A 22,239-nucleotide genomic window follows, 5' to 3' on the forward strand; every position below is an offset into this window, starting at 1 on the left:
GGGACGACAGGTCCCACCCAGGCTTCCACAGATCAGCTCCCAGCAACGAGGCAGACAGGTCTTCAGAGACTCGTCTTGCTGAAACTACTAAAAATGCCGGACCGAACATCTTCTAGAAGATATTATAGAGGACAGTGTTTAAAAAGTCTTACCTGTACTCACAAGCTGGCCAGAAAGTAAGGAATACGCAGGCTAAAGAGGCAGGGAAGGAGGGAGGGGTCCTGTTTGGCGGAGGAGGCCGGGGGAGAGCCAGGGAGGAGCAGCCTGGGAGAGCCCAAGGACAGGGCCAGCCTACACGCTGGCGGGCCTGGACTCTTCAAAATGGGCTGCGGCGTGAGGAGAAAAGGAGACTGAAGAGACAGGACAACAGGAGCGACGCGCCGTCCTGGACTGGCTCCCTGGTCTGAAGGCGCTAAAAGGCAGCAGTGGGGGGTCTGGGGGACGTGACTATGGCTGCACGTGAGCTTGATGCTGAAGTCCCCGAGTGCCCGAACTGCCCCGGATGAATGCTCTGAGGAGGGCCATCCTTCAGGGCTCAGGAGCGCGACGGAGCGACTGCCAGTGGCGCGGGGGCAACGGGCAGCGTGTCCACAAAGGGGGAGATGACAGCAACATAACCGGAAACTGTGCTGCTGGACAGGAATACTTTAGAGCCCTTTAGGTCAAGCTTCCTAACAATTAAAGAGAACGCCTTCACGTTACATGAATACATTAAGAGAAAAGGCTGAAAACCTCGCAGAAGTGCCTTCTTGTAGTGGCTCAAAGAACTGCAATGTTTTCAACAGCGTTACGCTCTGTATGGTGAAGCCGCTGAGTGTGAATGAAGGTGTCGAGGTACTTCGTGTTAAAAAAAAAAAAAAAATCACTGCCAAAGGCAGCCTTGCCTAGGACCTGACTTCTAATATTGATGGAACAACTAATCTGTGCACTGTGTGGGGGAAATGCAGGTATCACATTGAAGCAGAAGGCCTTCACAGATCTTAAATATCTACGAAGACTGAGAGAAGGCTCTTGTGTGAAAAAAACATCATTTGGTAATTTTGCTGCTAAAACGAAAACATTAGATCAAATCCTTCCTTTGATCTAGCAAAGGAAAATGAGAGTTGCAGGAATCTTGATTTCAGGCCAAATCATTGTATCCCGAGGGGTTTGATGGCACTCTTTTGACCCGAGGCTCCTGTGCATTCCAGGGGTGCAATCAGCCGACAGCTGACATGTGCAGCTGACCAGACACCTGCAGCTGAGGTGTGACTACTCAATCTCCAAGGCTTCCAGAATAAAAAACAAAAGAAAGGCCACAAAGCCAGGTGAAAGCCACAGCTAAAAGGTGTTCTTCACTTGAATCTGAATCCTGCCCCCTCCAGAGTGAGCTCTAGGAAACCTCCAGAGCCCCAGCAATATCCTGACCTTTCCCAATTTCAGTCATGTTTGCATCAGGCCAATCTCAGAGATGGAGTGTCTCAGCACCTTTCATTCCCAGTCATCCACCCCATGGAGCTACGTAAGCAGCCCAAGTACCACAACAAAGCCACGAACCAGAAGGACAGGGTGGCGGCCACCTCCCCAGGTCAATGGTCAGGGACCAGAGGAGAGAAGTGGCCTCCTGTATGAGCTGCAGAATCTCAGAATCAAGGGGGCTTCTCTGCACGAATCAAACGTAGCAGCGCTTTGAGACGCCAGCTTTGGCCCCTTTAAAGATCTGAGAGAAATCAAACTGGCACTGGAAGAGGGTCTCAGTGGTCTCTGGGGAGCAAAAGAGGGGATGCGGTTCAGCTCGAAGGCTTCAATGGTGGAACCTGAAGTTTAGCGGACCAGCTCTGAATTCAGTGTATTTTTTAACACCCCAGTTTTTAGAAGATGCAAGAAACTGTCTATGTTTTGAAAAGCTAAATAAAACACAGTTCTTGCCACCCAAAGGTAGAACCCTCCCCAAATGAAGGCAATCAGCACCATATGGTAAGTCTCATCTTGATAGCGTGAGTCTACCACACATGGGAAAGAGAAGTAAGTTTGAAAAAACACTGCCACTGTGGAGAACAGTCAGGCAGTTCCTCAAAAAGTTAAATGTGGCGTTCCCATGTGACCCAGCGATTCCACTCCTAGGTATGGACCCCAGAGAGCTGAAAACAGGGACTCGAACAGATACTTGGACGCTGATGTTCGTAACAGCACAATTCACAGTAGCCAAAAGGTAGAACCAACCAACCCAATTGTCCAGGTACACATAAGTGCAGAAACAAAATGTGGTCCGGGGCTTCCCTGGTGGCGCAGTGGTTAAGAATCCGCCTGCCAATGCAGGGGACACGGGTTCAAGCCCTGGTCCGGGAAGATCCCACATGCCATGGAGCAACTAAGCCCATGAGCCACAGCTACTGAGCCTGCGCTCTAGAGCCCGTGAGCCGCAACTACTGAGCCCGCGTGCCTAGAGCCTGTGCTCTGCAACAAGAGAAGCCACCGCAATGAGAAGCCCACGCACCGCAACCAAGAGTAGCCCCCGCTCGCCGCAGCTAGAGAAAGCCTGCACTCAGCAACAAAGATCCAACGCAGTCAAAAACAAATAAAAATAAATTTATAAAAAAAAATGTGGTTCATTCATATAATGGAATGTTATTCAGCTTTAAAAAAGAAGGAAACTCGGGAGTTCCCTGGCGGTCCAGTGGTTAGGACTCCATGCTCTCACTGCCGAGGGCCCAGGTTCAATCCCTGGTTGGGGAACTTAGAGCCCACAAGTCCCGTGGTGGGGCAAAAAAAAAAAAAAAAAGAAGGAAACTCTGACACCTGCTACAGCATGGATGGACCTTGAATTGAAGATGTTATGCTAAGTGAAGTAAGCCACACACAGAAAGACAAACACTGTATGACTCCATTTATATGAAATGTCCAGAATAGGCAAATCCAGAGATTGAAAGTAGATTATTCATTGCCAGGGTCTGGGGGTAGTGGGTAATAGGGAATGACTCCTAATGGGTACAGGGATTTTTTTTGGGGGGGGGGGCGAGGGGTGTAATGAAAATGTTCTGGAACTAGATAGAGGTGATGATTGCACAACATTATGAGTGTACTAAATGCCAGTGTACACTTTAAATGGGTGAATTTCATGGTATGTGAATTATATCTCAATTTTTATAAGAACCCACTAAAATGACAGCTGACTTCACCAATTACCCTAAATCATAGAGGCAGGTTTTACGACGCTCAGGCAAGTAGCTCTGCTTTCCATGTGAGAGAAATTGGCGAATGTGGGGACCTACGGTGACACATGCTAGACTGGACCACGCTGACCCGAATGCCAGGACACGGTAACCACGACAGTCAGAAAGGAACCTAGTCCAAGAAGTTTAATGACTAGGCATTTAGTCAAGTTGAAGGTTGTTGGCTAAATATTCTGAGGGTGTTTGATCTTTTTTTTTTATTGTGGTAAAATGCATGACATAAAATTTACCATTAGCAGTACTTAGTACATTCACAATGTTGTACAACCATCGCCACTATCTAGTTCCAGAACATTTTGTCACCCCCCCCGGAGGAAATCTTATACCCACTAAGCAGGTACTTCCCCAGCCCCCCTTACTCCCAAGCCCCTGGCAACCACTAATCTCTTTTCTGTCTCTATGGATCTGCCTGTTTGGACCTTTCATATAAATGGAATCATATAATATATGGCTTTTTGTGATAGGCCCCTTTCACTCAGCATAATGTTTTCAAGGTTCTTCCACACTGCAGCATGTATCAGAACTTCTTCCCTTTCTATGGCTGAGTGACATTCCACTGTATAGACACACCACACTTTGTTTATCCATTCATCTGTTGATGGACATCTGGGTTGCTTCTACCTTTTAGCTGCTGTGAATATTTGAGTACAAGTTTTTGCACGGGTGTATGTTTTCAATTCTCCTGGGTCTATACCTAGAGTGGAATCGCTGGGTCACACGGGTACTCCATGTTTGACTTTTTGAGGAAGCTCCAGACTGTTTTCCACGTGGCTTCCTTTGGGGGTGATGAAAATGTTCTGGAACTAGACAGGAGTGAAGTGGGGTGGCAGAAACTGCTTCCACTCTGGAATGCCTAGCAGGGAGGGGCAAGCTTTGAACAGAAGTCATCACGACAAGGACACTGGGAGTGGGGTGGAGGTGTTTCATGTCACCTACTCACTCATTCGGCAGCTGACAATCTAGGTAGCGGGCCCGAGCTGTGCTGGGGCCAGGGCTGCTCCGGTAACAAGACACGCTTTCTACCTGCATCCATTTCTTCTCTTTCTCCTGGTACAAACAATCTTCTAAAGCATACAGTCAATAATGAAATCATAGCGATGTGGATGAGTGCTGTGAAAGGGGAGAGAGCGGGAGCCGGGGGAGTGCTCCGGAAGGCGGTGCGGGGCCGCTGCGGGTGGGGGAAGGATCGGGCCCGGCGTGATAAGCTGGTACAGTCGTGGACCATGACTAAAGCCAAGCTGGGTGGCTTCACCACCAACTGTCCCCACGCAGGCCACTGCAGAGGGGGCTGGCCAAATGAGTTAAGAATGGGAGAAAACCAAGAAGCCAGTCGTTATGACTGACGTTTTTGTGATTTCATCTCTTCCCCTGGACAGCCTGTGTCGTGAGCATTTGCTCCCCGGCCTCCACATCTAGCTACGTCTCTTCCATCGTGTCTCCTCCACGCCGCAGGGTGCTCACGGCAACCCTTCTCACAAACGGGGCAGAGCTGGCCTCCGGTGCCCTCACGACAAATATCCAGCCTTCAGGTCCCCACAGCCAGTCTGCACGGGCGCTCAGGTCACGCCTGCCTCTTTGGTCCCCAGCAATAGATTCCCACAGCTCCTTCCTGCTGCAGTTTTCTGTCATTACTGTTTTCCTCTCACTTGAGGTGATGCCCTTGTTTTCATTGCTGTGCCTCTCACTAGTGTAGGTCACCCCGCAGCTGCATGCCTGACAGACTTGCTTCCCGATGATGACATAGGAGCCACTGAAATGACCAACAAAATAGAAAAAAGGGGAAATGTGTCTGTCAGAGCTGGCAAACAAGAGGGTGCCACCAATGGCTGAGGCACCGTGAGCGATGCCAAGGAGGGACCTGTCAGGGGGGTTGGTGGTGACAGGATGCCCCCCACCAACAGAGGCCGAGGAAATCTTCAAGGTCACAACAGTGGGACCCAGAAGCCAGGCTGGCTGAAGTGCAGTTTGCCGGTGGCAGACGGAAGGGCCTAGAGGCCTACACGGCAAGGCCAGCAGCAGGCTGGGCAGTGGGCAGCAGCGGGCAAGCAGTAGGGACTAATCTCTATCCCGTGAACAACTCTGGGGACCGGCTAAAAAGTAACTAACATGCCTGGTAACAAGTATCAACCAGTGAGTGGCTTCCCTGTGTACAAATACTAACTGGGTAGAAAATACAATGGGAACATTGACTACCGGCTCTCCAGCGGAGATTTACCTAGAATCAGCGCCTGTGAACAGCCAGAGAAAAGCACAGAGGGGTGGCGGGGCTGTGACGTGCTTCTTGTGACCACTGCATCCTCCCGCCACACAACAGAATCAATTCCACATGGATTAGACGGTTAGGTTCAAACGGCGGGTTACAACGTCCCACAGAACCGCTCTCTCCCAACGCCTAATAAAATGAGAAACACACAGACGTGGGGAGGAGGAGTGTGAAGGACAGAATTCAGCAAACGAAGGAAAGGGACATAAAATCGAACGCAGTACATTTCAAAACCTGGCAGCCGAAGAAAGGATTCCAGAGAACAAAGCAGCAGCAAGACTGAGCTCCTGCCTCACCCCTGGAAGCCGTGCTGGGGAGCCCACAACACCCCGAAAGCTCTCCTCACTGAGCTGGAAAGAAGCAACTGGGTAGGAGTCTGTAACTTTTTCCTTTTAGGCCCAGGAACTACAGAAGCTGCAACCGGGAGATGCAGGAGAAACAGGTAAAGCACCCAGCGAGCCAGGCCAGGGGACGGGGACCACTGGAAACCTGGGGTGGCCCCTACCCACATCCCTTACAGGAATGGCATACATGTCCTTCAAGCGGCTAGACTGAACCCTGGCGTAAGACAATTAACACAATTCCTAGGCTAGAGAGAAGACTCCAGATGCTGCCGAAGAGTCCCCCTGACTGCAGCTCCCCCACGTGTGCAGCTTGTCTCTGCCCACAAGAGAACGAGCTCATGACAGCCCAGAGGGGAAAGCAGTGAGAGAGGATGCCAGAAGACTGGGAGGAGAGCGCCAGAACTCCCCTGCGGCACCAAAGCAAACAGAACGACTGGACGGAGCCGTCTAAGCCTGCGCCAAGTTGACAAGAAACAACACGGTAACTCTAGAAACATGGCCAAAAGCAAAAAAAAAAAAAAAAAAAAAAAGGGAGGGGGATGGCTCAGGAAAGGCAAAATCCCACCAAGAAGAGAATGCACAAAAGGAAGAGAAGGAAATTCCTCACAACTTTATAAGAACATGTTCTCAATAATAGTTCAAAGATGAGAAGATAAAACACAGTAAGATGAAAGGGCAAATTCCCAACCTAGGGAAACAAACTGCAGACCAAAACACATCATTACGGAACTAATAAATACATTCAAGAACAGCCAGAAACAGAATATACGTAGCTGAAAATCAAACTAGACAGTGTATGCAGATGAAAAAGATAAAACCTACAGCAATTAGAGTGAAGCTAATAGCACTGGAAGAGAGACAAAGACAATCCAACATAAGGATAATTCGTGTCCCTGTAGTAGGGAACCCAAAATGGCACATAGATGCCATCAAAGATATAAGAAGACTAACCTGAAACGAAGAGGAGCTGCATTTGCAGCCTGAAAGAACACACCATGTTCCCAGGAAAATGTGATAAACAAACACCACGCACCAGCGAGAGGGACCGTGGTCAACCTCCTCCATTTCAAGGATAAAGAATTCTTCAAGCGCCCCAAGGGATCATGTAAAGAGGGGCCCAGGCGTTAAGGACTAAGGACCAGCAAGAGCCAAGGCCCCGACCCCAGGAACAATCTGGCATGTTCCAGGAAAAGCAAGAATGATGGGCTGGAGCCAAGTGAGCAAGGCGCAGAAAATGAGCTCAAAATGAGGCAGGCCTGGCTACGTAATTTGCAGGGCCCAGTATAAAATGAAATTGCAGGGCCTCTTACTCAAAAATGGAGAATTGTGAGATGGCCGCAGTAGAGCAGTAAACCAAGTGTGGCTCTTCTAAGCCCTGGGCCTTATATAGGCTGCATGTCCAGGAAGCCGGCCCTGCTACCAGGAAACAGACTTTAGATTTTACTCTGTGAGGGATGAGAGGCCCTCAGAGGGTTTTTCTCAGCGGAGTGACATGATCAGATGAAGAGTCTGAAAAAGTTCACTCTTAATGGAAAATACAGTGTGAGGGGGGACGAGGGGGCAGGGAGACGCAAGGTGCTGCAGGGTGGACTCACGGTTTGGGGTACTGAACGTTTATTAGGGATTGACACCCGTGAACGGAAGGGAGAGGAAGCAGATCTGGGCAGGGGAAGAAGCTGAATTGCAATGCAGGCTCAAGAAAGCTCCAGGCCACCTTGGGCAGTGATGGCAGGGCAGTGGTTTTATACCCCCTGCCTCATCCAGCCACCTGGGCACTGCCCTGGAATTGGCGTGACCGAGTGAGGAAGTGCTCACAGCTGAGGCCAAGCCCAAGGCCAAGCCCAAAGGAGCCAGCAGCTGGAGGCTGCCTGCGGACTGCACTTCTGGCTGGGGACCCACACAGTGACCTCCTTGCCTGCTGTGTGGGGCTACTGCAGAGTCTAAGCAGGCGATGCGGTGGCTGCTCTAGGTGCCATCAGTGGAGGGCATGTGTGTGCTGGGGGCAGGGGGAGCGCAGGAGATCAAGGATTCTGACTTCCATATTTTATGTGTTCGATGTTGAGGCATTTATGCCTTCTACAGGTCTAGGCTGGAGACAGAGATCTGGTAGTCATTGGCGCAGAGGTCTGAAGAGCCAGGTGAGCAAGTGAGGGCACCTCAGATGTTTGAGTGTGGACAACTTTCCTCCCGTTATCTGGAGTTGTGACAAGGAGAAAGAGTCAGCAAAGGAGACAGACAACGAGGAGTGAGGTATTAGAAAGACGATCAGGTGTATCTGTCCAGATTATTGGTGGCAAGCAACAGAGACCAACTCTAGCTGATTTACACAGACAAGGACTTGATTAAACAGCTACTGGAAGATGGAAGGTGGTGGTGATGTCTGCACAGTATAAATATACTTCATACCATGGAACTGTACACTTAAAAATGGTTGAAATGGTAAATTTTTTCACGTGTATTTTACCCAAATAACAAAAATTGGGGGGAATAAAAGGCTATTAGGTGGCCAGAGGGTTGGAGAAACAGGTTTGAACCTAGTTAGCCAAGAACAATATTCCAAACCCTGCTGCCAGGCTGGTGCAGGGCAGCCAGCACTGCCTCTGCCACCCTGCAGGGGGCAGCACTGGCCGCCAACACAGCAGCCACTGTGGGAGCTGGTCCTGCTCCCTTGGAGAGGGTGGGTCTGACGTGAGAGCCCGAGGCACAGGGCCATACCCCCTTGGAGGGCTTAGGCCATTTTCTTCCGTAAAGGGCCAGATAGTAAGCATTTTTTTTCTGCTTTGCAGGCCTCACCGTCTCTGTCACAACCACTCAACTTGCCAGTGAAGTGGGAAGGTAGCTTCAGGCAATGCATAAAGGAAGGAGTGGGGCTGGACTGCAATAAAACTTTATTTACAGAAACAGGCAGTGGGCCAGATTTGGCCTTGGCATGTAGTTTACCAACCCCTGTACCAGCTGAAAGGGAAATTATGAAAAGAAGCGTATGGCATTTTCAGCGACTACAGTCAGAGGTCACTTGGTCTCTCAGCAAACTCATAGGATGGGGTAAGAGTTCCCTCAAACAAAGAAGGGGGCTCAGATGTGAAGCTGGCCGAAGAAAATAAAACCAACTAAGCCAGTGATGCTGCGCCAGGAGAGGGTGCTGGTGGGGGTCCCCGAAGAGACACAAGGAAGGGGATTCCAGGAGGGAACAAGCCTGTCAAGGGGAGGAATCACCACTGGCCTGGGCAACGCAAATCCATTAGGGCCTGAGCAGAAGTGGGAGGTGAGGAGGGGGAATACTGAGTAGCCAAGTCTTGAAAAGCTTGGCCAAAGAGGGAACAGAGAACTGGGCAGGAGCTGAGGGGGGAGCGCTTGGTAAAGATGGGAAATCCGAAAACACGTTTGTATAGTGATGGGTGTGATTCACGAGAGGAGGGAAAACTGACAGATTCCTGGGGAGCTAGGAAAACAGGAAGCCTCTGTCACCAGTGGAGCTGTCTGCTAAGAGCTCCAGGGGTGGAGCAGTTTCCAGTGATGACAAAGTCCAGGCTGTGACCTTGGCAGTAGGTGGCTGAGGTCACTGGAACAGAGGTGATCAAAAGTTGGGGGCCAAGCACTAGGAGGGCCCTCTATGAGCATGCTTAAGCCACCTGCGGGATAGAATGGTCAGGAACAGAGAGACAAAGACTGTGGGCCTGGCACCAAGTCCTCAGCGGAGGGGGGCTGTCCAGGGTGGCAAGCTCATGATGGGGAGTTGAGGGGCCTGAGCGTCACAGTGTGCTTTTTATCAGAGCGTGGATCATGAACACGGAGGACACGCTCCTGCTCGGGGTGTGTGGGCTGGGACAGTCAACAGGCCGCCCTCTGGTTGTGAGGTACCTGCAGGGAGCCAGAGCTCGAGAGGAGAGATCTGACCCAGATGCGGCCTGGGGGCCTAGGAAGGACTCTCTGCAGGAAGGGATACCCGAGGCGAGTCTTCAAGAACCAGGAGGAGGAGGAAATGCAGCATGGGGACCCGGACAAAGGCCAGGAGTATGAGCTCAGTCCTGCGTGGCTGAGGGGCACACGGATGAGAAAAGGAGTGATAGCGGAAGAGTCAGGAGTCGTGTGAGGGGCCTTGACGCCACTGGAGGACAGGGGCCCCACTCTCAGGTTTACAGCAGGAGAGTGAGATATGACACTAGGGACTGCGTGGCAGGGAGAAACGTGGAGGAGAGCTGGAAGGCTTGCATCAGGCCGGTGGCGGGAGGAGGGCAGAAGACAAGAGGTGGGAGAAATAAAGGGCAGGGCTGGTGACACTCGGGTTCCCAGCCTGTGCGACCGGTGCTGCTATCCACCATGACAGAGACCAGAGGACACGGGCTCTGGCTGTTTGGCCTTCTGATCCATCCACCTTCTCTGGGGGCGGCGGGAGGGTGGTAGGGCAGGCAGTGGGTTGAGGAGAATGGGAGGAAGAAAAAGGGCAAAGCCCTTTAAGTGCCTTACATGGTAAAACCTGACTAGTGTGAGCCTTTCTCTCACAGAAGGGAAAACAAGTTCTAGTTCCTTCATACTCCTTTTCAGTGCTCTCTGTCGCCACCTAATGGGATGTCAGCTGAAACCCCAAGATTCACCTGTGGGGGACGGGACAGCACCCGGGTGGAGAAGAACCTGCTTGGCTAACTTTAGATCTCTGAAAACACCTCTAGGGTCCACGGGACCCTCTTCTGGAAAATTAGAGCTTCCTGGAGCTAACAGAGTGTGTGTGTTGGTAACACCTAATTCAACTTCAGATCATTTTCCACAGACGAGCTTTGACTTGGCTTCTGTGCACTCCCAGGATGCACAATCAAGTCGAGGCGGCTGAGAGAAGCACATCCCTGAAACTAACGGTCCCTTGGTGGGACAAAAGTTCCGGGGCACTTGAGCCTAGCTGAGCTGTTTCTGATTCTAGTGTTTCACGTGCCACCTGTAGGTTGAGGCGGACTTACTTTGTAAATCTGAGAATGCATAAAAATCTACTGAAATGTCTTAGCTTGGGGGTAATTTACAAAGAGCCACACCCCTTGCTGCTAACTGCCTTCCTCCCAGACCTCTGACAGACCTACAAACGTCACTCACCGAACAAGAAGAGTAACGAGTGCCACACCAGAGATGCCAAGGGGAGGCTGTGGTGGGCAAGCAGAGGCAGTCACCGGCCTCAGTGGCTTCACCCTAGCAGGGGGCACATGCGGCAACAGACAACTTCATCATCATCTGGGAATACTGGGAGAGAGGCCGCAAAGCCCAGTGTAGCGGGAGGGGATGAAGAGACGAGGGCCAAAGGACATGACCTGGTTTAACTCCCCTTTCTGTCAGTGAAGAGCTGCAAGAAGGAAATCAATATTTCCAGACGCCATGGAGAGGCTACTAAGATAAATGCTGAGTCTGGTAAGTTCTCACTTGCAGATTATGGGTAAGGACCAGCCTGCCCTGTGCGGGCTGCTGCGGATTCCATGAGCGGATCCTGATCAGGCAGGCAGACAGCAGCTGGTCCGCAACCACCGCACGAGTGAGTGAGTGAGTGAGTGAGTGAGTGTGTAGGGGGTGGGTGGGGGGGGAAGGACTGAGTGGAGAGGTGATCCCAGGAGCTGACCAACGGGGACGTGGAGATCACAAACATAAACTACTCTTTTGGAAAGCTTGGCACAGAGAAGATGCGAAGCATCCAGAGGTAAGGGGTAGGGAGCCAATAGAAGGCCAAGACAGAAGATACACTAAATTTGTGATGGAATTTAAGTTAGCTTTAAAAGGATGTTCACTGTTTTCTTAACATGGGTGTCTTAGCTCGGGCTGCCATAACGAAATAGAACAGACTGAGTAGCTTAAACAACAGAAATTTACTGCTCACAGTTCTGGATGCACTAAGTCCAAGGTCAAGGTGCCGGCAGATTCCTTGGTGAGAACCCTCTTCCTGGCTTGCAGACGGCTGCTTTCTCACTGTGTCCTCATATGGCACATGGCAGGGAGTGAGATCTTTGGTGTCTCTTCTTATAAAGACACTGATCCCATTGGGCTCCAGCCTCACAACCTCATCTAATCCTAATTACCTCCCAAAGGCCCCATCTCCAAACATCCTCACATTTGGGGTTAGGGCATCAACATGTGAATTTGTGGGGGGGGGCGGGGAGACACACAAACACTTTAGTCCGTAACAACGGGGATGCTTATGTTCTACTGTGAAATGGTAAATGAAAAAGCAGGGTATGGCACTACATATACTGCATGACAACAATTAAAACTCATTCCAAGAGACGGTAGTACAACAGTTTGAATGTATTTAGTGCCACTGAAGTGTACACTTAAAAATGGTTAAGATGGTAAATTTTATGTTATGTGTATCTTACCACGATTAAAAAAACAACTCAATCCAGGAGAAGGCAAGAAAGGAGAAAAAAATAAAGAACAGAAAATGTGGAAAAAATAGAATGCACAAAATAAAATGGTACAGACAAATCTAAATGCATCAGTAATTAAACAGATGTTAACAAATATGACAGACAGAATGGATTTTTTTTTAATCCAGCTATTTGCCATTTTCAAGAGCTACATCTAATCCATAAACACAGAGAAAGGAGGAAAATTAAAAGTGGCAGTGCTGACCAAAAACACAGGTGGTGCAGCACCATTACTATCAGAGGAAGCAACATTCAAGGCAAAAGCACGACTAATTACAAAGAGGGTCACTTCATAATGCTAAAGGGTTTGATTCACCAGGAAGACAAAACGGTTTCTAAAACTGAAAACCTGGCCTCAAAATAAATAATAAAGCCAAAATTAACAAAGCCCCTGGAGAAACTGGAGTTTGTGACACATGCTCCCCAGTAGCGAGGAACTCAAGTAGACAGAACAACAGTAGGAAGAGAGGACGCTTTCATAATCCCAGGGATGAGATGAAGGAGACGAGCTTCCTCTGGCTCCTGCACCCCACCGACAGCCCATGCTCGTCCGGGTGGTCCCGCACTGCTCCACAAGCTGTGAGGCGGATGGCCCACAGACCACAGTCTTAGAGCATGGTGCCATTTAGCTAAAACTTTATTTTAAAAAATAGTAACTAGGAAAAAAAAAAACACAAAGCCATGTACTTGGAAATTTAAAAAACACATTTCTAAATAATTTGTGGGTCAAAGAGGAATCACAGAGGAAATTTTTAAAAAACCCTTTGAGCTGACTTTAAGTGGAGATGCGACACATTGAAACTTGCTCGATGCAGCAGAAATCGTCTGAGGATCAGCTTTAAATGCTTATGTTTGAAAAGAAGGTTGAAAACCAATGAGCTAAGTTTAGAATTTAAGAAGTGAGAAGAAGAAAACCAGAGAATGTACTCCAAGAAAGTAGAAGATATAATAAAGATAAAATTTTACATAACTTAATGAACTGGAAAGCAGACATACAGTAATACAGGACAAGTTCACTCCCTGAGCAGGTGCAGGGAAATAAAAATAGGTTTCGAAGTGCGTGTATGTGCACAGAACACCTCAAAGGACACATACAAGCCCCATGCAGAGGGGCCCGGGTGGCTGCAGGGACGCTGAGAGACCAAGCATCACTCTAGAGCTTGCACCTTCTGAGTTGTGAACCATGTGCATGGGCCACCTGCTCAATAGCGGATCCAAATGCACCCAGAGACGAGGAAAGGCCTCACCTGACGGCGCGTGCAGGCCAGCCCAGGACGTGGGGCTCGAACTATGCAGCAGGAGCTGATCCCAACATTTGCTGGCACTAGGTCTTTTCTTTCTATTTGTCCTTTTAATCTTTACAAATTTGGTAGGTGAAAATGCCATCTTCTTTGTTTCCATGTGTGTCTCTTTGATTATCACTGAGGCAGAACTCTTTTCCTATCTTCACTGGCCACCTGTATCTCTTCTTTATGAATTTCCTGTTCATATTCTTTGTTCATTAGTGGTGACTGGTAGTAAGTTAGCAATAAGAACTGCTGCATTCAAGTCTAGAATAAAAAGGAAATTTAAAAATCTGCCCCAGTGCACTCACAACGATCTTGTTCCCACTGCCCAGTGGCAGGCATTAACCCTAGGATGATTCGTTGGATGGTGATCTGTAGCTTAACTATTTTCTCCAAACACTTTAGACTCGCCCAGATCCCAAGAAATTGCACCGCAGCATTCCTCCTCTCAGCAAACAGCCTCTGGTTGTCAAGCACCACTGCGCTCTGCCGGAGGCCAGGGCCTGCCGAGAGCGCTGCTCAGAGTGGGCCCCAGGAACGCTTCCTGCCCCTTCTCATCCCCTGCCCAGCAGGGCCCTTTGAGCTGCTAACAGTACTCCTAGGTTGCTAACCCACTGCCCAGGTGATATACCGCCCAGCAAAAACCTCAGACTAGGATATGTTCCCAATACTTTCACTATCATCGCTTTACATACAATCTCACTGAATGCTCAGCAACACACAAAAGCAACGTTTAAATGAAGGCAACACTGAGACTCAAGGAGGAAAAAGTGACCTGAAAGCTAGTAGGTGAACAAGCCGGGATTTAATCCTAAAGGAACCTGGCTCAAAAAGCCTATGTTCATCCACTCTACTCAAGATAAAACTGTGAAAGCGTCAAGGTCCTGGCTGTAAGCAACAGAAAACAACTCTAGCTGACCCCGGTCACAAAGGAGTTCTGCGGCAGCATGTGGAAATGAAGAGAAGACTAGAAAACTAAGCCCAGAAAAGCAGCTGCATGACTGAAAATGCAGCCAAGGTTGCACTAAAGGGGCCGTGTGCTTAGGACACCCACCCTGGGCAGCACCACCAGCAACTTCAGACATTAGCCACTGATGCTGGCTTCCTGCTGCACGTGCCACTACCATGACTTATCTGTCTTTCAAGAGTCAAAGTTGGGGAATTCCCTGGCGGTCCAATGGTTAGGACTCCAGGCTTTCATTGCCGAGGGCCCGAGTTCAATCCCCGGTCATGAAACTAAGATCAAAAAAAAAAAAAAGAGCCCAAGTCCCTGAAGGGAGAATGGGTTTGGCCAAGCCTGGGTCTCATGGCCACCCCCTAGCTTCTGAAGACCAAGCGGCAGGAATATCGGTCCCCCACGGCAGGCACCACCAGCTGCCCCCCAACACCCAGGTCCTCTGTCTGCCTTCCTAACAGAACCTTGCGCTCAGCACACCTCCCCGCCCACTGGCTCTGCACTTGCTCACGCATCTGGCTTCACTGATGGGACTGAGGAGGAAGAGACTTTCAAAGGCCTCTGTGTGTCTGCTCACTCCTCTTGGGCTCCTGACATCCGCCTAAGAAGAGACCATCCCTGACAGTTGCTTCTCCCTCCTGGGTCCTGGAACGACAGGCTTGAGAACAGATCTGAACCCCATCTTGCAGCTGACCCAGACCCGTGAGTAAGAAATTAATGATCGCTATTGTAGCTGCTGTTTGTTCCTCAGAAAAAAAAAAAATGATGGACACGGAGACGGAAATGGAAATTACTGAATGGGACTGGAGGGTGTGCCAACAAGTGCCCTTTTCCCCTTCCCCCGTGCCCTCCTTCTCCCTCCCTGGAGAGCAAGATGCAACGGCTAGAGCTGCAACTGCCATCTTGTGACCACAGGCAACCTTGAGGATGGAAGTCACCTGCTCAGGGTGATGGGGGAAAAAGACTGAGGGGCCCTGGATCCCAGATACTTACAGCCATGCACAGCCTGCCCCCAGACGTCAGGGCACACAAGAGGACACCACAAGCCTCCAACCCCATCTTTAGGCTTTCTTAAGTAGAAGCTAGGATCCACCTGCTTCAAACCCAAGATCCACAGAGTAGGGGATTCTTTTAACACAAAAAGGTATCAAGGTACTTAGAAATCAAAAAAAAAATATTCATGATAAACCATATGTGAAGTTTACTTGATACACAGCTTTTTTCACCAAGTTATCACAATCACTATAACTCAAGCTACTGAAAAACGACATAAATTCTGAGCTTCTTTCTTCCTATTTCTGTTGGCTAAAAATGCAGCCTTTGAATTGTGTATAAGTGAATTCAAGAGACAAAAATAAATCCAGATAATTCAGAATGTACTGAGGACAACACATATGCCTTCTATGTGATAAGCTCTCAGAATTATTTATTCAAAGAAAACTCGTTGCAAAAATATAAAAAGCGTACAGATAAAACAATTACTGACACAACATACCACCTCCTACAACACCAGATTCCTTTTCTTTCCTTCATAGTAGTGGGTGTCATAACCCTATCAGAACAAAAACAAAACAGTGTTTGAATTGCTGAGACTGAGAAAGTTCAATTAGCCAGAGCCATCAGGCAGGGAAAGGAGTGGCTGAAGCCCGCGGAGTGAGCCGGGAAACCAGGTCCAGGTAGCGGGCACGTGCACACACGTGTGCCCAGAGGCTGCATGGTGAGCCAGAAACGCTGCCCCTTATGGCTTCCAGGAGACCCGGAGGGACACCATTGGTTGCTCATGCCGGGCGCTGTACTATGCAAGGGAAGGCCCCAAGGACTCACGTGGGGTCTCTGCTCCAGAAGCTCATAACCCACTGGGGAAAAGCAACATGCCAGAAACGGTTGTCCCTCCTGGCTACAGGGCCTGCACCAGATGTCTGTAGGGGTCGCTAAGGGCCCAAGGGAGCAGTGGTCAGGCCCCCAGGCCCAGGAGCTGGGGTGGGCAGTAAACACCTCTTCAAAGGCCATTCTCATGAGTACTTTAAGCTGCACGTCTGTTGGCAAAACACAAATACTGTTACACAAATACGAAGCCACAGATAGCAAAGGCACCTGACAGCCTTTAAAATTCATTTCTCCTGTTCTGCAAAGCTGCATTGGGAAATAGTGCTGTTAAATTAAACACTCATAAAGGATGTACAGACATACCTCATAGATACTGTGAGTTCAGTTCTAGACCACCACAAAAAAGCAAATATCACAATAAAGCGAGTCACACAAGTTCTTCTGGTTTCCCAGTGCATATAAAAGTTATGTTTACACTACACTGTAGTCCATTAAGTGTACAATAGCACTATGCCTAAAAAAATGTACAGCCCTTAATTAAAAATACTTTATTGCGAAAAAATGCTAACCATCATCTGAGCCTTCAGCGAGTTGTAACCTTTTTGCAATAGTAACATCAAAGATCACTGATCACAGATCACCACAACAGATATAATAATAATGAAAAGGCCTGAAATATTGCGAGAATTACCAAAATATAACAGAGAGACACAAAGTGAGCAAATGCTGTTGGAAAAACAGCACCAACAGGCTTGCAGAACGCACGGTTGCACAAACCTTCAATTTGTAAAAAATGTACTATCTGTGAAGCACAATAAAACAAGTTATGCCTTTATATTTAAAAAGTGGGGGGCTGGGAATTCCCTGGCAGTCCAGTGGTTAGGACTCAGCGCTTTCACTGCCATGGGCCTGGGTTCAATCTCTGGTCGGGGAACTAAGATCCCGCAAGCCACACGGCATGACCAAAAAAGAAAAAGGTGGTGTGGGGGACTAGGGTAGGTGCTATTTAGGCTTTCATCAATTTATGCCATGTTTTTGGACAACTGCAAATCCCCCAAAAGTACCTCAAACTCTAAGTCCACACATTCGCCCTTTGCGGGTACCTTCTGCTCCAGACTGCAGACTTGATTAAAGCATAAAGAATATCGCTCCTCTTGGCCACAGAGAAGCTAACGAGTGAACAGCAGAGCAGGCTGCATTCTATTCTGCTCCTCTTAGAATAAGACAAAATCTTAGGGCAAGGTCCCACTGCAGAATTCATCCGTCTGTCCACCCAATAAGTATGCATGATTCCAGGCACTGGAGATACAGCAGGGGAGAGGCAAAAACAACTCCTCTGCCCTCCAGGGGCTTAGATTCTAGTGGGAGGAAGAGGGAGAGAGGAGGGGGTGGTAGAGAGCGCGTGCGAGCACAAGTAAAACCACCAAGCAAAACAGCATACAACAGGTGATGACAAGGGCTAGGCGAGGCAGGGGAAAGTGGGAGGGTGGCATCCATCTTCAGGGAAGGTGACACTGGGAAGGTGACACTTGAGCCGACTTGAAGGAGACCAAAAAAGGGAGCCGGGCGATTCCTGGGGGAAGAATGTTCCCAACAGAGGGAAGAGCAGGGGCCGAGGTCTGAGGCAGGGGTGCACCTGGAGGGCCCGGGGAGGCCACAGTGGATGAGGGGCAGGAGAGGGGATCCCAGATTGGGCCTTGCAGGCCACTGTGAAGACTCTGGCTTTGACTCTGAGAGGAGAGTCCACATGCTGCAGGGCTGAACAGAGACAAGGCCGAGGTCAAGGGCAGAGGGAGGCGGGAGGTCAGAGCAGGCTGGAAGAGTGGAGCTGGGGAGACCTGCCAGCGGGAATGAGCGGCGTTCACGGAGCAGGAGGTGGTATGACAGCGAGCAGCGTGGGGCACTAGCACCGGCTTTCCGAGCTGAGGAGCAGGAAGGTGGAGTTGCTGTTTACTGGGAAGGGAAGGCCAGGGAAAGGCCAGGCGTGAGGGATTGGGAGCTCAGGCTTGAACAGGTACAGCTGGAGAAGCCTGTTGGAAGCTGAGCAGAGAGCTCAAGTTGGTGCTGGGTGCGCGGGTCTGCGCTTCAGGGGGCCCAGTCACCCTGAAGACATGAAGTTGGTAGCCAGTGGCTCACAGGTGGAAGAGAGAGCCTTGAGGCCGGGAAAGATCCCCTCGGGAGCGAGGGTGGAGAGAAGTCTGAGCCCAAGGCCCCCCGACAGCGCGTGGGGCGCAGAGGCAGACCTGGCACACGCTCAGCCAGGACCTCTCAGGACCCAGGGACACCAGACACCATCCCAGGTGTCCAAGCCACCTCCGTGAACACGGCGAACAACCCCACCCCGTAGAGTTCTGCCCCAGCAGGGACGACAGACAGTTAAGATAAACAGTCAATCACCTTTTCTACTAGAAAGGGACCAAAGCTACGGTTTGGAAAACACAGGGCAGTCAGGGTAGGACCAGCTGAGCAGGTGCACAGCCTCAAGGCAGGGGAGGGACTGACTCACGTGGATACCGGGGTCACTGACGCTGAAAGGCTGGGGTAGAGGAGAAGTGACAAGTGGCCCCCAGATTTTAAAACATAAAGGTCATCATCCGTGTCAGCAAAGGACCAGTTGGAAAGGGCCCAAGAGAGCACATGGAGACACAAAGAACAGTCCTGCCAATAAAGAGAAGCAGAGCAGCTCCCTTCCAGGTGCGAGAGGCAGCGGCACTCAGGGAGCCTTCTCTGACGGGGGAGAGGGGCCCAGGAGAGGAGGAGGGAGCGGGGAGCAAGGGCAGAGGCCGCTGAGGTGATGCTGGGCCTGGGGACGTTCTCCCCGGATTGCTTCCCTGCTCTCCAGGAACCAGGAAATGAGGTATCAGCTTCGAGATGGTGTCACAGCTGGTGAGGAGGGTGGGAGAAGCCAGAAGAGACTGGGGAATTGCAGTACGACAGGCAGCGTGAAATGCTCCTGAAGTGAGTGGACGTGAACTCGAAATGGGAGCAACCAGGGGGCCACATTCAGCTGCGGGGCAGGGCGGCAGAGCAGGTGGGAAGCAGGCGGATGGCTGCATTTTACCAGGGTTGGGGCCCTATCAGCTGAGTATGACAAGGCAAGAAAGTGGTGAACCTGCGGGGTTGGTGCGCCACTGGGAAGGAGATGAGAGAAGACACAAGGGAGGCAAGGGCCGGAGAAAAGATGGGAACATCGAAGGTGCCTGAGTGCCCGTGAGGGGAACGCATTACTGGAGTTGGTTATAGGGGCGGCGAGCTGAAGGTATGAGGAAAAAGATTAGGGCCAAATTGGCACCAGCACCAGCCAGTGTGAAAGTCTGACTTTGAGAAAGAATAAAGAGATGGGGCTATCCTTCAGAGTATGTGCATCTTTAAAAAGGTGTCTCCAAGAACACAATTTTAAGTACTTCCACTTTTTAATGTTTCATTTCCGTGTCTTGTCATAGAACAAGGTACAGAAGTACGAGCACGGACTTAAGGGAACACTTGATTTCAACTACACAAACTTGCCAGTGAATAAAGAGGGTTGTCCTGTTAGAGCTGCCAAACTGTGGCAACCAGACAGCCAGGAGTCATATGGGTGCTATGTGAACGCTACTTAGGACAAAATGACCATCGCATTAAATCTACCATGAACCCCTTTAGTTAAAACTACTGTGGTTACCCTACACGGAATAGGACCAAATTGCCACTGCCCATCTTCTTACAGCCTGGATTCCATCAAAAACAACTGTTCTGTGGGGACTCCTGGCCTTCCCTGGGCCCTTCTATCCTGGAGATGGACAGGTTTCTATAGCGGGTTCAATGGTAACCCCCAAAAGGTATGTGCACGTCTTAACCCCTGGACCCTGCAAACGTGACCTTATTTAGAAAAGGGGTCTTTGCAGATATAACCAAGTGAAGGATCTCCAGGTGAGATCATTCTGCATTTAGGGTGAGAAGACACACACACAAGGGAAGGCCAAGTGAAGATGCGAGCAGAGATTGGAGTGATGTGACCAGAAGCCAAGGAACGTCTAGGATTTCCAGGCAGCCACTAGCCGCTAGAAGAGGCAAGAGAGAATCCTCTGCTAGAGTCTCTGGAGAGAGTGGGACCACATGGCACCTTGATTTCGGACCTCTGGCCTCCAGCACTGTGCGAGAATGCGTTGCTATGGGTGGAAGCCGCCTGCTCTGGGGTCCTTCGTTGCAGCTGTCCCGTAAACTCACCAGCTTCTGCTGGAGCTCTAATTCTCACTAGACTCCTGGGCTTTCACACAGGACCCATGCGCCTTCTACACTCCCCGCGTTTTTCAAGGAAGAAGTGCCTACCGAGGGCCTGCCCTCCCGTGGCCTCTCTCCAAGCAGACTGCTCGTCCAGGACCCCAGGTCCTCCGGCTCCTTGTGCAAACGTGCTCTCAGAGACCCCCTGAAGCAGACTCTCTGCAACGCCCCCACCACCCCTGACCCCACCCAGCCCATTTCTCTGGTCCTCATCACAACAAAACTTCTCAAAAAGGACTGTCTACACCCAGTCTCCACTCCGTCCGGCCTCTGCTCCTCACCACCTCTGATGAAGGTCACGTTACAGCTAGTTCCTTGATTAAAATCCTTCACTAGAGGATGACCAACTGTATACATGCATTTGCTACCTGGCCCTTCAAACCTCAAAGAAACGAAGTACAGATGCATAAAGAGGAAGAAACCTCCAACAGAGACGACAGAAACGCTAACAGGAGGGGACTTGTGAACAGATGAGAGGCGCTTCACCAATTTCTAGATGCTGGAAAGAGGTGTGTGTTGACTAATGGAACAGAGTGAATGCAGTACAAGGGAGCTACAAAGGAGATGGGGGCCCCTGTGCCTGTCAGAACCCCCAGAAAGGCTCTCAGATCAGAGCAGACCAGACCAGGGGCAAGCAGTGCCCCTCAAACTCTCACGGACACACAAGTCACCTGGGGGGCTGTTGACTATCAGATTCTGACCCAGAAGGTTTGGGGGCAGGACACTTGCAGCAAGCTCCCAAGGGGGGGCTGACAGTACTGGGGTTGGTTAGTGGAGCACATGTGGAGCGGCAAGGCGCCACTTCCTTCCACAGACAAGAAACCAAAGGGTCTTTTCTAAATCAGAGGCTGGAACCTTCCTTTCCTCCCCACAAGGTTCCTGGTGTGGCCGGCAGCAGCCCAGGTGAAGCCCACCTCCGTCTGGCCTCCAAGGGTCCATGGTGTGAGGGAGGACCCCTGTCTGCTTCCCACCAAAGCCAAGTCTGCAGCTCAGCCTGTCCTGCTCTGCCCTAGCCCCCGTAGAACTCCTACTCCAGCCCTCCCTAGGGGGAGGGACCCCACAGGAAATGGGCGACTCCACCAGAGCAGGGGCAGGGTGCCAGCTACCCAGGGCTCTTGTCACCAACCCGAACAGCTCTCCAGGGTCAGGGGAAGAGACCCAGCAATATGGAAGAGAGATCAATTCTGTCCCTAGAGGAAACAGATAATATTCTCATATTTTAGAAGATAATTCAGCCATAAAACCAGAACAGAAACATCCACAAACAAAAAAGAAACAGAGGACAGGAGTTCAAAGATTAAAAATGGGTTAGTTACAAATACGAAACAACACTGTGTCATTGTTTACAATAGGAAAAGACTGAAAAGTACCCAAATGTCCATCCACAGGGAGCTGCTTGACTAAAGCATGCTTCATCTATACAACGGAGTCTGTGCAGCAGGAACAAAAAGAATGAGGAAGACAGAGCTCTACGCCGCCATAAACAAGGAGGGTATCGACGTTGATAGGGAGCAATCTCCAGGATAGAGGAAGTGAAAACAAACTAAAAACGAGATGCAGAACAGCATGTCAAGCATGCTTTCTGTGTAAGAAGGATAAATAAGAATACATATATTTACTGGTTTATCTTTTTGCAAGAGGAAACACTAGAAGGATGAGCAAGAAACTAATAACTTCTGAGTATTCTATAGGCT

At 50.1% G+C, this 22,239-nt stretch overlaps 1 protein-coding gene across 2 annotated transcripts in view; it reads right to left on the reverse strand.

Moving 5' to 3' along the window:
- Positions 1–22,239, reverse strand: part of MECP2 (methyl-CpG binding protein 2) — a 52,020-nt gene that overhangs the window by 7,778 nt on the left and 22,003 nt on the right. The window contains exon 1 of one of the 2 annotated variants that reach the window (XM_036840103.1): positions 4,153–4,962. The exons of the other annotated variant lie outside the window; for it this stretch is intronic. Coding sequence (XP_036695998.1) covers positions 4,153–4,241 — 89 coding nt within the window. The 5' untranslated portion in view covers positions 4,242–4,962. Of the gene's footprint in view, positions 1–4,152; positions 4,963–22,239 lie in introns of those variants that run through there. 2 annotated transcript variants of the gene reach the window in all.

The sequence above is a fragment of the Balaenoptera musculus genome, chromosome X (genome assembly GCF_009873245.2).
Source record: "Balaenoptera musculus isolate JJ_BM4_2016_0621 chromosome X, mBalMus1.pri.v3, whole genome shotgun sequence".
Taxonomy (NCBI): Eukaryota; Metazoa; Chordata; class Mammalia; order Artiodactyla; family Balaenopteridae; genus Balaenoptera; species Balaenoptera musculus.